The sequence below is a fragment of the Cetorhinus maximus genome, chromosome 11 (genome assembly GCF_964194155.1).
Source record: "Cetorhinus maximus chromosome 11, sCetMax3.hap1.1, whole genome shotgun sequence".
NCBI lineage: Eukaryota > Metazoa > Chordata > Chondrichthyes > Lamniformes > Cetorhinidae > Cetorhinus > Cetorhinus maximus.
In genome coordinates this window covers 65,280,311-65,298,096 of record NC_135889.1, presented here as the reverse complement: position 1 = coordinate 65,298,096, position 17,786 = coordinate 65,280,311, and the positions used below count along the sequence as shown (strand labels likewise).

Genomic DNA, 17,786 nt, shown 5'->3' with positions numbered 1-17,786 from the left:
CAGCGGATGCTGGAAATCTGAAATAAAAACAGAAAATGCTGGAAAAACTCAACAAGTCTGGCAACATCTGTGGAGAGAGAAACAGAGTTAACATTTCAAATCCGTATACCTCTTCTTCGGAACTCCAGAGTGTAGATAAAACTTTCATGTCAGTCAGTTGGCACAACTAAGTCTAGCTGTGGGTTGAGGGGGGTTGGTTTGAGTATGTGGTTACAGGGAAGGGAAGACAGTGAAAGTCTGGGAGTATAGTGTGCATTTCTTAAAATTGTAATACTTAACTTCTTTGAGTCTTACTGGTCACACTTTTTCTATAACTCTTTTCTGCTACACTTAAAACTTGCTACTTTTAACCCTATTTCTTATACTTGCCTTTTTGCCTGATTTGTACCATGTGACTCACTCTCAGTGTGGTCCACTGAACCCGTCTCCCACTCTGTTCTACAGTTGCTCTCTCCCTGCATCCTTAACCCAGCAGGCCTGCAAAGCAAAGTAAATTCAAACTTAAAAATAATGTTTTGCAACTACACCCTATTCCTGGGCTCAAATGCCATCTTCTTACATCTACCAGAACCAATGTCATAATGAACCAACCCCAACTGCAACTCCTCAATCTCTGCCACTTATTAATCAGTCACTGCCCATTTCAGCCCATTTGGATTTCCAATACACCATTTCTAGCTGTTAGCTGGTTTTTGCATTTGTGATTTTATTGCAAAAATAAGCTATTATAGTATTTACCAATGTTAGCCTCTCCTCTAGCCTAAACATTCCAACTGCTGCCTGCCCAAAATACTGTCTCTCCCATAACCAAAATAAAGCCTCTTTAACCTCTTACCAACCCAGTACCCCACTAGGGCTCAGTCTCAAATATACCCCGCGCAACCGTCTGCCAGTTCACCTGTTTTAGATACTTTAAAGTGCAAAATCTATTAGAAAATACTGTTAACAGTGCTTTGAAATCACACAAGTCCATCTGACACCAGCAACTGGATTTTGAAAGTCCGAAAGGGGCCTAAACCAGTCAGAGGCCACAAGTTTACAGCCAGAATACTGTTGAGGAAGCGCATGCAGGGATGGGGGGGGGGATGTCTGTGGGTGATCAAACCACATTCTCCTTGGCCCCACCTTCTAACTGGCAGGTTTGGCCTCTGATGTCACCACACTCAGTGCAACCAGATCCAAGACCTTCCCCCCAAATAGACCCACAAAACATAGTCCAATTCTAACTCCTGATCACCAGAATGCCTTTCCAGTAGATTCGCACCCAAATACCATCCTAAATATTTCCAATCTCAAAACCTGTCCCACTAATCAAAGACCCCAGACCCCCATTCTACAGTTCACACATTCCAGAACCACCACAATACCTCAACATCCCACAATGCCCTCTGCATTTCTCACAGACAGAGAGACTCCTTTTCTATAAGCTTACAGGTGCCACAACACCCCAACAACACTCCCGGATCACGGGACGCCCATTTCAATATTCCCACATCTTGGCCATCTTCCCCATGTTCTTTCACATGCAATTGTTCCTGGATATCAAAATCATCTCCCACTACTCCTACACACCCACATGAAACTCCTTCTCAGTTCTCACAGATTGTGTGGTTTCCCTCTCAGTCCTCCTAGATCCTACGGTACCCCAGTGTACACTGCCTTCAGCTAATCCCAGGATCATTCACCAGTAATGCGAGGTCTCAACACTGCTACTTCCAGATTGCACATCACTACCACTACTTCAACACTTCAGTGACACCCGCCTAGCATTTCCGTAACATGCAAACATCTCCCTCCACAACCACACCCAAATCACAGAATCCACTCTGACTGCTCCCAAGCCCAAGGAACCCTGTCAATACACTCAGATTCCAACAGTGCTCCATTCTTTCAATATTTTATCTCCGCTTCCTGGTGTTTCCAGGCTCTAAGGCCATTATTTCAACAACCAGACCATGTGACTACCAACAACTACTAAGCACCACTACAAACTTCTGCCTTAGTGTTAACCTTGATTCAATGGTAGCGTTTTTGCTGCTAAATAGTAATGTTACATAGAGTCATAGAGGTCTACAGCACAGAAAAAGGCCCTTCGGCCCATCGAGTCTGCGCCGATCAAACAAGTAACTAACTATTCTAATCCCATTTTCCAGCATTAGGCCCATAGCCTTGGATGCCATGGTATCACAAGTGCACATCCAAATACTTCTTAAATGTTATGAGGGTTTCTGCCTCTACCACCCTTTCAGGTAGAGAGTTCCAGATTCCCACCACTCTCTGGGTGAAAAAATTCTTCCTCACATTCCCTCTAAACCTCCTGCCCCTTACCTTAAATCTATGCCCCCTGGTTATTGATCCCTCCACCAAGGGGAAAAGTTCCTTCCTGTCTACCCTATCTATGCCCCTCATAATTTTATACACCTCAATCATGTCCCCCCTCAATCTCCTCTGCTCCAGGTAAACTAACCCCAGTCTATCAAATCTCTCCTCATAACTAAAACGCTCCAGCCCAGGCAACATCCTGGTAAATCTCCTCTGCACTCTCCCTAGTGCAATCACATCCTTTCTATAATGCGGATTCCAGAACTGCATGCAATACTCTAGGTGTGGCCTAAACTGCATTTTATACAGTTCCAACATAACCTCCCTGCTCTTATGTTCTATGCCTGAAATATTCTATATGGACAAGCTGAGTGAGTGAGCAAATGCATGGCAGATGCAGTATAATGTGGATAAATGCAAGGTTATCCACTTTGGTAGCAAAAACAGGAAGGCAGAGTATTATCTGAATGGCTATAAATTGAGAGAGGGGAATGTGCAAAGAGACCTGGGTGTCCTCGTACACCAGTCGCTGAAGGTAAGCATGCAGGTGCAGCAGGCGGTAAAGAAGGCAAGTGGCATGTTGGCCTTCATAGCCAGAGGATTCGAGTACAGGAACAGAGATGTCTTGCTGCAATTGTACAGGGCTTTGGTGAAACCACACCTGGAATATTGTGTGCAGTTTTGGTCTCCTTATCTGAGGAAGGATGTTCTTGCTATAGAGGGAGTGCAGCAAAGGTTTACCAGGCTGATTCCTGGGATGGCGGGACTGACATACGAGGAGAGATTGAGTCGGTTCGGATTATATTCGCTGGAGTTCAGAAGAATGAGGGGGGATCTCATAGAAACCTATAAAATTCTAACAGGACGAGACAGGGTAGATGCAGGAAGGATGTTCCCGATGGTGGGGGAGTCCAGAACCCGGGGTCACAGTCTGAGGATACAGGGTAGACCATTTAGGACTGAGATGAGGAGAAATTTCTTCACCCAGAGAGTGGTGAGCCTGTGGAATTCGCTACCACAGAAAGTAGTTGAGGCCAAAACATTGTGTGTTTTCAAGAAGGAGTTGGATATAGCTCTTGGGGTGAAAGGGATCAAAGGATATGGGGAGAAAGCGGGAGCAGACTATTGGGTTGGATGATCAGCCATGATCAGAATGAATGGCGGAGCTGGCTCAAAGGGCCGAATGGCCTACTCCTGCTCCTATTTTCTATGTATGTTTCTATGTAAGCCAAACTCCTGTGATTTAAGCACATAATCCAGACTGAGATATTAGCCATTTCTCAGATGGAGCGTTAAAACGAGGACCCATCTGCTCTTTCATATGGGAACCAAAGACCCGGTGGCACTATTCAAAAAAGAGCGGGGAGTCATGCTTTTTATGGGACCTTGCTGTGGCTTCTGTTTTTCCATACATTGTAACAGTGTCTTCACTTTAAAAGTGCCTCACTGGCTGAAATGCACTATATCAATAGAAGTAGGAGGCAAGGCTTAGTGGTATTGTTGCTGGACTAATAATCCAGAAACCCAGGGTAATGCTCTGGGGACCCTGGTTCGAATCATGGAAGATGGTGGAATTTGAGTTCTATAAAAATCTGGAATTAAAAGTCTAATGATGACAATGAAACCATTGTCGATTGTTGTAAAAACCCATCTGATGTCCTGAATCTGCTGTCCTTACCTGGTCTGGCCTACATATGATTCCAGACCCACAGCAATGTGGTTGACTCTTAAATGCCCTCTGAACAAGGGCAATTCGGGATGGGCAATGAATGAATAAAAATTTTAAAGTATCTGTTTTCCTTCTTAGCTTCAAATTAAGATTGAGCTAATAATGTCGAGGATTACGAGATGAAGGAACTTCAGGGACTGGCAAAAAATAAACTCACCTTACATCTCAGTTTTTAAAATGGCCTACAGAATGCTTTAAAAGTGGCAGTGAAAGGAACCTGAAACAACTCAATGTCCCATACCTAATCTCTTGCCAATTGGGGAGGCTTCTGCAGTACAACAAAGGGTTGTCATATAATTAGCAACACAGAGTATATCTAGTATGTGACTCAACTTTTTCTATACTGCATTTTCACAAATAAATAAAACTAAATTCTGAGGATACTTAAATGCTAAGAACTTCTAGCCATTTCCAACTTCAAACTGCATCAGAGAACCTGAACCTCACAAACTAATCATATTGGCATTAGAATGTTAGTGTCAGAAGCTGAGTTATTCTACACCATTTTATAGGTGACTGGGTTGCAATTTTTGGATCATAGTGAATTGATATATTTAAATTCAGAAAATGATAATGAACAATACTTACATTAAATTGTGTACACAGATACAGAATAGTAATGATGATGATTGAATATTTTATTCTTTATTAGTCAATCTCCTGGGGTGCTACTCATTGTAAGTCATGGGGGCACATTGATTTATAAGTACAGGAATGTTATACCAAGTAAACACAATAAGGTGTGTGCCCCATTAAGGTTTGAGGTTATAATTGTTATGATTTTTAAAATTAACAAGTCAGGCTTCAGATTAAAATAATGGCATTGTTTAGTTGACAAGTTAATTAAGAAAGAGGCATTGGGGAACAATATGTTCTTGGAGAGAGTCCTCTGAAATACACATTTTAAGGTTGTCTTGTATTTATAAGAAAGAAAGGTAAGTTGTAAAGCGTGAATTGCAAGAATGATTGTTTAAAGAGTTTAAACTTTCTTATATTAAAACCTAGCTTGGAGGTGTTCAAAAAGCAAAAAACTGCAATTGATGGAAATCTGAAACAATATCAAAAAATGCTGAAATTACTCAGCAATGGTGGAGGGAACACAGATCAGGATACTCCTCCCTGGTCAGACAACAACTTATGGGTGGAATTTTGCCCTTGTCGGGTGAGCTCGGTCGAGAAGCCGACAGCCGCACACGAATTTATGCTGGCGGGCCAATAAAGACCCACACAGCGTGAAACACGAGCGGCAGCGCTCAGTGCTGCCTGTTTGGGACTGAGGGCAATGAAGAGTTTTAAAATTTAGAAATAAAGATTTAAAAAATGTTATAAAACATGGGTAGGGACATGTTATAACTGAAATTTAAAAATTTTTATTTTATTTTGGTTTGATGTTGGAAGCCTCATCCTGCCCAAGGATGAGGTTTCCAAAAAAATGCAAAGGACGTTTGGCCTTTTTGCCTGCCCGCCAACCAAAAGGTTCAACGGGCAACGAAAAATTTGTTTCAATGACCTTGTTAATGGCCTTAATAGGCCTTTTAATTGTCGGCGGGCACGCTGCCAACTCTGGCGCGCGCCCACCAAACGAACTATTGCGCAATTGTGCATTGACATCAGGGCGCTCGCCTGACGTCATCGCGTTTCATTTCACACTCAAGCAGGTCGGGCGGGTGCCCGCCCACCTGCCAAGGTAAAAATTCTGCCCTATGTGTACTTTCTGAACCTATTACACACTATGTATGGCTCATGGTGCAGCCATCGCTACAATAGGGAGATCAAACACAGGTTAGGTGACAACTTTGCCAAACATCTCCACCCTGTCTACAAGTGCAATCTCGAGCACCATGTTTCTGTTATTTCAGTTTTCTGTTCCACTCCCATTCCAAGGCAAACTTAAGGAACAGTAGCTTACTTATTCGACACTGTGCAACCCTCTGGTCTTTATACTGATTTGAATATTTCAGATCTTAATTATAGTTCCCTTTTCTCTTCAGCAACTGGCAATATGGGATGGATATGCCAGAATTTCCAGTAAGGTGAGGTCAGGCAAGGGTAGGTTTGTGGGATGAGAACCCTCTGTTGGAGCACTGAGCTAGCAGGCCAGGTTGCTCCTTTGACATCATCGGCTTTGATCTAAAACTTTGGCTTCATCAGGTTTCTTTTGCTTCCACTTCTATCCATCATACCCTTCACCATCTCATCTATTCACATGTTCAGTGCCTCATAAATGTCTTCAATTTCTCTCATGATTGTTTCACGCTAATGTCCTTTCTGCCATTTGGCCACCTTCTGTTTTATATTTCAACACTTTAACAGATTGTTACTTTTCTTATGTGTGTTTGATTAACACCACGGCACCCCGCCACCCCCCACCAACCCACCCCCATCCCCACCCCCCATCACTATCACTTTCTTTATGTTCTGTCCCTTTTTAAAAGTCTAGCATCATTTGCAGAGCTGAGAGCAGCACTAGTCCGTCAGTTTGGTACATGTCTAAGACATTATAAAGTACACCACAGTAAGAAAAATGCAAGTTTACAGGAAAGCAGTAATCTAACTCCCACCTTCATTAGCAGCTCACCCAATGTCAAAATCAAATTTGGGCCTTTTTATGTTTTAGGTTATCGGATTTGCTTTGTCCTGCGAACGCGAGCTGCGCCCCTGATATCTACACACTAGTTGATGCTTGAAACAATATAGGCAGAGAGACCGATTGACTGAGCAAACACTGGTGGTTTATTGGAACTAAGAACAGAGCACTAACACAATATGTGCTTCTTCAATCACCTCCAGCTCTAGGCTTACAGTTACCAAAGTAGTCTGTGCTGTATGGTGATTGGTCGATACAGTCACATGGTCAATTAACTACCTTCTCTTTAAGGTACTTTACCACATTCCTTCCCTTTTACTTGGAAGTACAATTGACAAGCATCACAACATCCCAATTATTTACATGAATAACTATTTACAACTCAAGTCTCTCAGGAGGCTTCCTTGGACATGTCGTGTGTCGGAGATCAACGACTTCGGCTGTCTTTTCCGAGAACCCCTTCTCAGGGGCCAACTGTCCACCAAGCTCTTCAGTGGAAGTGGGCATTTCTGTGTCTTTGACACTTTCAGGTCCAACAGGCCTCACCAGTGCTTCCAAATCATGTGATATTTCTTCTAAGTGCGGTGCAGACTCAAAAGCAAATTATGACTGCATTCCTTCTTGTGTGGCTGTATCTCTTCTCCGGAGATGATCCACATGTCATCTAATTATTCGGCCATTTACCGATTCATTATAGGAGAGGGGTCTTGTCACGGCACTCACTTCGCCTAATAACCAATTGGGCCCATCTCCAAAGTTCTTTGTGAGAACTGTGTCTCCCACCATGAAATTTCTTTCATGATTACAGCCATTATGTCTAGTCTTCTGGGTCTCTTGGCTTCTCACCACCCTCCCCCCTAAATTCGGACAGATAAGAGTTAGATGGGTGCGGAGACATCTCTTCATTAGTAATTCAGCGGAGGCAATACCGGTGGTTGTGTGTGGCATCATCCAGTATGTGAACAAGAACCGTGACAATCTGGTGCTGATGGAATCCTCGTCCAGCTTCTTCATCCCGGACTTAGAAGTTTGGACTGTCCGCTCAGCCAAACCATTAGAGGCAGGGTGGCAAGGCGAGGTTATGATATGAGTTATTCCACTGAGGGTTGCAAACCTGTGGAACTCTCCGCTGGTAAATGCAATACCGTTATCCGACAAGCACCTCTGGTAACCCAGGCACTGCAAAATTCTGTCGCAAACAGTCTATCGCAGCAGTAGACATGAGTGACCAGACTTCATAGACATCCAACCACTTGGATGTAAAAGGAGCATCGCGCCCAAGAGGGCTCCATGTAGTCGACGTGGAGGCGCACGCATGGCTGCCCCAGTCATTTCCTGGGGTGCAATGGAGCTAAGGGGGTTAGCTTTTGTACCTGCTGGCATTGAAGATAACTTTTGACTAGAGCTTTGATGTATGCATCCATCCCTGGCCACCACAAGTAGCTGCGCATGAGCATCTTCATCCTACTAATGACAGAGTGAGCACTATGTAATTCGGCCAGTAATAGAGTTCACCCTTGCTCCCCAGAGCAATATACAGTTCTGGTAGGTGAGCTCATATCTGCGATTGAAATAAGGCTTCATGTCATCAGACTTGAGCTCGCCTGGCCATCCTTTCAAGACCTGCTCCCGGACGTGGGATAAAAGTGGATCTTGGCTTGTCCATTCATGGATTTGTTTGGCCTGGACAGGGGAGGAACCCAAAAAATTTAGTGCTAATACATGTTCCTGGGGAATTGGAACCTCCAATGTCATCTGGCAGGAGGTGGCGGCTCAGAGCATCAGCATGCGCGATCTGGCTTCCCAATCGGTGAATAAATGTGTACTCGTAAGCAGCCAATATCAGTGCCCATCTCTGGATGCGAGCAGATGCAATGGTGGGTATCGCCTTATCCTCTGCAAATAATCCCAGCAGAGGCTTGTGGTTGGATATAATGTGAAAATGGCGACCATGGAGGTATTGATGGAATTTTTGAACACCAAACACGACAGACAAGCCCTCCTTTTCAATTTGAGAATATCATCGCTCTGCAGCACTGAGTGTGCAAGATGTATAACCAGTGGGTCATTCGGAGCCATCTGCCAAAAAAATGTGGAAGTACAGCCCCTACTCCATAAAGGGATGCATCACAAGTTAAAATCAATTCTTTTTTTGGGTTAAAGTGGACCAGTAGGGCTGACAATCTTAACAATTGCTTTACCTTCAGAAACGCATCCCGGTGCGGAGCTTGCCAAATCCATTTATGGTTTTTCTTAAGCAATGCGTATAATGGAGCCAGTATGGTTGATAAATTTGGGAGGAACCGGCTGTGGTAGTTTATCATGCCTAAGAAGGCCTTTAGCTCTGTAGTGTTTCTCGGTGCAGGTGCCTCGTGAATAGCCTTGACCTTTTCTTCCACGGGATGCAGGCCCTGTGCGTCAACCTTATGGCCTAAGTAAACTACCTCTTTGACTTAGAACAGACATTTTTCTCGTTTCAAGTGTAACCCCACTTGTGAGAAGTGTTTGAGCACCTCCTCCAAATTATCTAAATGTTCTTCGTCAGTTCGTCCAGTGACTAAGACATCATCCAGATAAACGACGACATGGGGCAGTCCCTGAAGCAGATTTTCCATGGTACGCTGGAAAATAGCACTCGCTGATGAGATGCCAAAGGGTAGTAGAGTATGTTGATACAATGCTCGATGCATATTGATGGTCACGAATTCTCTAGCGCCTTCTTCCAACTCTACCTGCTGGTAGACGTGGCTCATGTCGAGTTTTGAATATGTGATGCCCCCTGCCAATTTCGAATATAATTCGTCAATCTTCGGTAACGGGTGTCTATCAAGTTTGGCCACTCTGTTTACAGTTAACTTACTGTCACCACATAAGCGAACACTTTGGATCTGGCTTCAGTACGGGAACTATGGGTACAATCGACTCCGAAAATTGCACTGGTTGTAAAATATCCAACTTTTCTAGCCTGTTTATTTCGGTCTCAACCTTGTCCTGTAGAGCATAAGGGACTGGTCTGGCTCTGATAAATCTGGGGATTGCGAGGGTCTATGTGGATTTTAGCTTGTAGCCCACAAATCCTTCCTAACTCGTCACTGAAAATGGAAGCGTACTTTTGTAACAATTCCTGTAAGTTTCTCGCCCTGATTTGAAAAATCTCAGCCCATTGCAATTTAATCTTTCTGAGCCAGTTGCAACCAATTAAACAATTAAACTCCAGCTACTATTATAAGGGGTAGATTTGCAGTCTGATCCCCATAATGCACCAGGACTTATCACTTTCACTCTTAGTTCTTCGCCTGTACATGTTTTTAATTTAGTACCCGATTCTTCCAAACGTAAAGGATGGACTCCTTTAATCAAGTATCTGAACATATGTTCTCCTACAATTGACAATGATGCCCCAGTATCAACCTCCATCTTGATGGGTTGTTCGTTGACTCTAATGACTACCTGGATTGGCTCAGTTCTCCCCACTTTCAGGTTGTGTAATGAGTAGATGTCAGATTCTGCTTCCTCTGGTTCTTCAATGAGACAGATTTCGCGATTTCTACCTTTGTTTTAAAATGCTGTCTCAGCCTATCTTTACAGTGCAGCATTATGTGACCATTGCGGTGGCAGAAAAAGCATTCGACATTTCTGAACTGTCGATCGTCTGTAGGCTGCCTGGATGCACTTCTCTCATTAATGTCATGGGTTTTCACTGTAGTACTGTTGTTCTTCAATGGTCTGCACTTAGGGAGCGTTTTCCGCCTTTCTGCAGGGTCCGATGTTTTCACGCCTTTTGTTACCGGTCCTCCCCACCCTACAAGATGAACATTTTGTGTTCTTTTATTGCCTCCGTGTCTCTAACAGTGCTCTCCAAGGCTGTTGCCAATTCTAATGCCTTACTGAAGTCTAGGTTAGTTTCAGATAGCATTCGTTTTTGAATAGCATCGTCCCCGATTCCACATATCAATTGGTCTCTGAACATGTCATTAATTGAAGTTCTGAACTCACAATACTCCATTAATTCCTTTAAAACAGCTACATAGCCAGCGATTATCTCTCCTGGAAGCCTATTCCTCAAATTGAATTTAAAACGCTGCATAGTGACTGAGGGTTTTGGTTTCAGGTGGTTTTTTACAATATTTATTAGCTCGTCAAAAGTCTTCGTATCGGGGGTGTGAGGTGACGTGAGGCTACAGATCAGTCCATACACTTTGCTCCCATATGCGGACAAAAGAATCACCCCTTCTTGTCCTCCCCCACAATATCATTAGTGGTAAAGAGGAATGCTAGACAATCGACGTAGTGAGACCAGTCATTGGAAATGGGGTCGAATTTTTCAAGATGCCCAAACCGCGGCATACTCGATAACTAAGGAGACTGCGCTTCCAAACAGCTTTCATGCTGGTGGCAAAGTAACGTAGCTGGCTTACTGCGGCTTTTGCCTCAAATGATCCAGTTTATCCTCATCGTCAGTTTTATGTTTTGGGTTATCGGGTTTGCTTTGTCCTGCGACCGCTAGCTGCACCCTTGATAGCGACACACTAGTCGGTGCTTGAAACAATAAAGGCAGAGAGACCGATTGACTGAACAAACACTGGTGGTTTATTGGAACTAAGAACAGAGCACTAACACATTGTGCGCTTCTTCAATCACCTCCAGCTCTAGACTTACGGTTACCAAAGTAGCCCACACTGCATGGCGATTGGTCGATACAGTCACGTGGTCAATTAACTACATTCTCTTTAAGGTGCATGGCACTCCACTTTGCCACAGGCCTGCTCCATCGGCAGTAATTCTTAAGATGTTAGGCACAGGAAAATGCAGGAGGGCCAAGTGTGGCCCAACAGCAGCCCATGGTCATGCTAAGGAGCCAGAGGAACCCTTCTACTCCACAGAAGGGGAAGTAAAAAAAATTCTCTACAATTTCTTTAGCATCCACCAGCTGTGTCTACAAAGACTGCTAGTTAGGCTGCTGTAGAACTAGAATAGACAGTAGAGTTTGCACAGTACATGCTCCACATAGATTTTCACACATTTTTCTGGATGGCCCTGAAACCGGTGGAGGACCATTTGTTGCATAATTAGAATAATCTGGCACTGTGCACTCCTAAAAATAGTGAGGTCCAATGTGGTGGTAGCTGGGCACAGGACCTCCTGTCCAGAAATTAGTATACATTTTGCCCATTTAACATCCAAAGGACAGTGAAACATACATTTATTTATACCCCTTGAAGTCCAAATAATTTTTGCTAATATGGCTCATGCCAAGTACCAGGATGTTGGGTAAGGCCCAAAAAATCAAATAAGTCTAAAAATGCTGCACTAAATAATCTGTTTCCATCTACCCTATCTCATCTTTGCATTTTAATCATCTATCAAATTACCTTGGAATCTCTGTTCTTTGAAAACAGGACTTTATATTTGTATTTCCTCATAACAGGCAACATCAACAACTTATATTTATTATAGTCCTTCAATGTAATAAAACATCCAAGGTGTTATAGCAGCATTATAAAATAAGACATTATACGAGCCACATAAGGCCTTGTTAGGTCAGGACACCAAAGACTTGGTGATTAATGAGGTAAGTTTTAAGGAGTGTCTTAAAGGGAAGAAAGTGAGGTGCAGGGAGGAGTAAGGAGGGCATTCCAGAACTTGGAACCTAGGCAACTAAAGATGTGGCCACCTGTGGTGGACTGATTAAAATCAGGGATCCACAAAAAGCCAGAATTCAAGATGCCCAGGTATCCCTGAGGACTGTGGATCTGGAGGCGGTAACAGAGGTAGGGAAGGGCGAGGCCATGGAGGGGTCAGAAAACAAGGATGAGAATTTTAAAATCAAGACTTTGCTTGACCAGGAGCAAACACAGGTCAGCAACCACTGGGATGATAGGGGAACGGCTCTTGGCGTGAGTTAGGACACAGGAAGCAGAGTTTTGGATGAGCTCAAGATTACAGAGGGTAAAATATTGGAGACCAGCCAGCAGTGCATTAGAATAATCAAGTCTAGAGGTAACAAAGACATGGATGAGGGTTTCAGCATCAGATGAGCTGAGGCAAGGGCAAAGTTACAGAGGTAACTTTGGCAGCCTCAGTGATGGCATGAATATGAGATCAAAAGCTCATCACGAAGTCAAATGTGACACCAAGGTTGTGAACAGACTGACATAATCTCGGGCTGTTGCCAGGGAAAGGGATGTAATTGTTAGCTAGGGAATGGATTTTGCAGTGGGCACTGAAAACAATGGCTTCTGTCTTTCAAATATTTAATTGGAGGAAATTTATCCTCGTCCAGCAATGGGTCTCAGATAAGCAACCTGATAATTTAGAAACATTGGAGGAGTCGAGGGAGGTGATGGTGAAACAGAGCTGGGTGTTGTCAGCGTACATGTGAAAACTAATGCTGTGCTTTCAAATGATGTCCCCATGAAGCAGCACGTAGATGAGAAATAGGAAAGAGCCAAGGGTAGATCCTTGGGGGATACTAGAGATAACAGTGCAGAAGTAGGAACAGAAACCACTGCAGTGATTATCTGGCTATGATTAGATAGATAAGACTGGAACCAGTTAAGGGCAGTGCCACCCTGCTGGAGGACAGTGGAGAGATGTTAGAAACATCAGCTTCCAACCAGTGTTATATCTCGCTTTTCCTCAACAGCTGTAATACTTAGCCCAAAACAGCTCACTGTATTCCAAACATGGGTTAAGGTTTAATTTAGATTTATCATTACTTCCAACTTTTATCTTTGTACCTATTGCCATAAGCCCAGCATTTCAAAAGATTTTTTAATTGTCTCATCAGGGGTGGGCTGACGGTGAGATTTACTGAGTGCTCCTGTGAAAGATTCCATAGTTCAGTATTATTGGTGCTCCCTTTTCCCATTAGAACCTTTAAGAAACAAGTGGCATTCCTGGGAACCAACTTTGTCCCTGGGCCTCATCCACTGAGGGTCTTGTGAACCTGTTTACACTGAGTGTTTCTATTATTTTCCTTGTTGCACCCATTGGACATTGGATAACAGGATTGGTGGGTTGCCTGTCACCCTGCTCCTCCATACATCGCTCAGAGAGCGTGCTGGTATTGGTCAAGCAGGCACAAGTCTCAGAATATAAGGACTGAAGTTTCAAGCACTGCATCCAACATCCCACCCCGAAGCCAGGAACAGAGACAGGGTGAGGGTCCGGTAAGGTGAGGCGAGGCAGTGGAGGAATGGAGTGTGCGAAAATACCTGCGCCTGCCAGCGTGTCAGTGTCAGGACACTGCACTGTTGCCAGTGCCAGCCATTTTGGAGAAGGCAAGTTTGGGACCCAGTAATGTCACCTGACACCAAGAGGCTCATTAAAAACCTTGTTAAAGGTAAGCTTAGGAGGCCAACTGGGTTTTTCCAGTTTCCCAACACGACGGATGATAGATCAACTGCCTGCAGATGAGCATCCAGTGGCAAGCTAGGATGCCGTCCTGACAGACGTACAGGCCCTCCCTACCTGCCTGGTTGGGGTACAGCCAAAGACCACCCTTTAGAGCACCCATCAACCCTCCCCCTCCAGTAGTGGCCTGGCTGCTTTCTCTGTTTTAAAATTGAAGTTAAGATATTGATGTACACTCAGCTGAGAATGGTTTGAGTCTGTCACCTGCAGGTGATCTCACATCACTTGGGCCTGGAATCAGGTGGAGCCTAGCCTTCCGGTATTAAAACAGCATCTTAAAACCCTTTGGGCTGTATGTTTGATATGAAATGTATATTATAAATACAACACGTAATTGTAAGTGTAGTGAGGCCACAGAGTACCATATACTGTATTGAAAAAATGTATTGCATAGCACTTTATGAAATGTCAAATTTGAATTGTTATGTAATGTACTTTTATACATTTTACGCAAAGTGTATTTTATTGAAAAAAAAATTAATACCAAAACTTTAAGTGTTGTTATAAGGAGGAAATCTTCTCCCCGAGGCCAGTGGATCCCACACTAACCGATTACAGTAAATGATCGCACATACAGTCACTCACCCTGGGTACAGAATCCTTCCCCGCCATGTCCCATGACCTGAAAGAATGAGTCAACAGGTCAGTCCCGGGATGTTGATGATGAACAACCGCAACCGCCGGGGGGGGTTTGTATCTCCCACACTCACCTGCTCATCTCCTTCGCTGTGCGGCAGCGGCACTGGGGCCTTGCGGGAACCCGGGGGGGTGTCGGCAGAGACCGCAGGGCGATCTTCACTTCTCAGGAAACCATTACAGCGGAGCCCAGTTTCCAAATCGCCGCCGCCCGGTTTCGCTCGGGCTCAGGGCCTCGGAATCCACACAAACCCTCTCCCTGGTAACCGCGGCGTCGTTTCCGGGGCAACCGCTGCGGGCCAGGTTTTTCAATGCGGGTGAATGAGTTCAGTGGCACCTTTTCATTTTCTGTTTTGTGTAATTGTGCACGGCGTGCAATGTGTACAAAACGTGCAATGTTACAGGACTAGCACATCTCATTACTCAAATTGTTTGCAAAATATTACGTATTTTAATCCCGTTCACTCTTACAATTCCCCAGGGCCCCCATTACGCACCCTGCGCACAACGGGCCCCATCCATTTAAAAGACAAACGTGCAGTTGCCCATGAATATAGGTAGGCTTAAATAAAAGCAAAAAACTGCGGATGCTGGAAAGTTTTTCCAGGTTTTTTTATTGTTTTTAATATAGGTAGGCGTGTTTGTTTGGAAGGAGAGGTTAATGGAGGACATAAGGGCCATTACATCAACAGAGAAAGGGCAAGATGAGTGAGACAGACATTGCTATCACCCAAGGATGAGGAGTTGCTCAATGGAGAGTTTGAGGGAGGAAATGAGGGAATACAATGCAATCTTAGGCGGCCCCATTGTTCCCAGTATCTCAATCGCTGATAAGGCACTTCTCTGAATCTTCACAACGCACATCCCTCTACTTGGCCCCTTGCAACCCACTTCCTTCTGCACCCACTCTGGAAAATCATTTCTCCAAGTCACCTGCTACTCCACTTTCAATCTCCCAATTGCCTAGCTTTGGCCTTCCATTTGGCACTTTACTTCTAGAGCTGTTGAACTGTTTAAACAGTTCCTCACCTCCACCATCAATGTCCTTGTCTCCAGCAAAACTTTTACTGTCTCCCCTTCCTTCAAATCCTCCTGGTATGACCCCCCATCTTAAAGAGCAATGGTATCTGGCGAACAGCTGGTTTAGCCATCAATCATCAGATCTGGCTAGAAGATAGCAAACATTACTGAGTTTCACTCTCCTCTGCCAAAATCACTCACTACTCTGGGACCATCCTTACAGCAAAGATATAGCAGAGCTTCTTTTCTCAACAATGAGATATCTCATTAAATTTCTCACCCCTGCTTCCTCCACCCGCACCTCTTAACAAGTGAAAGGAGTTCATGGACTTGTTTGGCACTAAAGTTAAGACCATCCATTCAGTTGTCTCGGTTGTTTCCCCTCTTACTCACTGACCCAAACCTTTCCCAGGCTTTCCACTGCCCTGCGACCTCACCTCCACTCTCCCTTTCCTCTCCAAAAATCCTTAAAAGTGTTGTTGGCCCTCAAATCCTTGTTCATCTATCTCTCCAATCAGGTTTCTGCTTCTGCTAGACAATTGACAGATCCCCAGTCAAAGTCACAAATGACATCCCCTCCATTTTTTACTATACCCTTAACAATCTAATATACAGTAAGATTTTTGTTATCCTGCACTCCGCCAACTAGAATTCTCTATTAACTGGAATTCTGAGGTTGCGTCTGTTTTTGATTGGAGGTGTCAAATTCACTGGTAATAGTTATTGGCTGCCTGTCCTTGCTCCGGTCTCAGCCTCCCACTGTTCTGCAGCGCCATCTCCCCTCAGCGCCGCTCACTTGATTGACGTGCTCAGCATCTCTCGTGAGACCTCAATACCCATATGGCCATCCTGGAGCTTACTCATTGGATGAAAACATGGAACTCACCTTACAACTCAGTTAACTGGCATATTTGATTAACCAGCTTGTCCCATTCCTGGAGCATGCTGGCTAACAGAGATTTTCCTGTACTGCTATAAGATCTTCTCTTAGTTGACTTTTTTCTAATTTGAAAAGCCTAAGTTTATGCAGTTTTTCCTCACAACCCAGACCCCTGATATAGAGAATCTGTCTTGTAGCTCTTCTCTGCACAACCTCCAGTGTTTGAAAGTCTTTCTTAGTTCTTGGTAACCAGACTGGATTCAGTATTGAAGGAGAATTTTGACCAGACCATTGTACACTACCTCCTCTGACTTATATTCTACTGTGTTGGCTCTGTTAATTGTTGTTGTGCATTGGTTGGTCATGTTTAATGTTGAATTTACTACGACTCCTAGGTTTCTTCCAGTTTCGACATTAAATATTTCAACACTGTTGATGATGTTGTATGTTGTCTATTTGTCCTTCCTATGTGTAACATTTTTCTGCATTAAATTCAGTAACTTCAACCTTACTTGACCTCTTCAAAAAAGAAAATCATGACAAAAGGTGACTTGTGGTTACAAAGCTAGCTTACACCACTTCCATGCATAATGACCTTTCTAAGAGTTGTCTGAACAGTAAAGAAAATGCTACAATTAGGTACATGCCTCAACGCAAGTTGTGATCAAGGGTACCATAAGGGTCTTAAGCAGATGACTTAACTGACTAGACAGGTTGAGAGGGTTCCAACAGTATGATCCATGTCATGTCATAAATTGTTGTAGCCTACTGCACCCTGCATAACTTTACCACACAAAAATGCCTGGATTGAAATACTGCAAGGGAGGCACCCTTGCATCTTTGAAAGCAAATATATGTGGAGAACCACAATGACAATGACTCAGATCTCTTAAGTCATTGTTGAAAGGGTATCAGAATACAACTGATCACTGAAGTCTTCCCCTCATCTAATCTTACCACCAAAGCATTAACTTATTTCCCCTCACTTTAATACTAAAGGATCATTCCTTCGATCCACTTAAACATAACAACATATCAGGTCTTTTTGCTCTACAGGATAATGCCAAAATAATGATCATTTGCTTGAACAAGTCAACTTTAGATAAGTGCACCCATTACAATGTGACTACACTCCTGAATAACAAAGCACAATGTAAGTGGACATAGTTTTTTACTAAAAATATTCTTTGACATAA

General features: G+C 43.8%; 1 protein-coding gene across 1 annotated transcript in view; it reads right to left on the bottom strand.

The window, feature by feature from the left end:
* Nucleotides 1-14,889, bottom strand: part of erich2 (glutamate-rich 2) — a 199,266-nt gene extending 184,377 nt beyond the window's left edge. Inside the window, exons 1-2 of the mRNA XM_078551372.1 lie at nt 14,765-14,889; nt 14,640-14,676 (exon numbers count right to left, since the gene is read on the bottom strand). Of these exons, the coding sequence (XP_078407498.1) occupies nt 14,640-14,676; nt 14,765-14,772 (45 nt within the window). The 5' untranslated portion in view covers nt 14,773-14,889. The remainder of the gene's footprint in view (nt 1-14,639; nt 14,677-14,764) is intronic.
* Nucleotides 14,890-17,786: the final 2,897 nt, after the last annotated feature.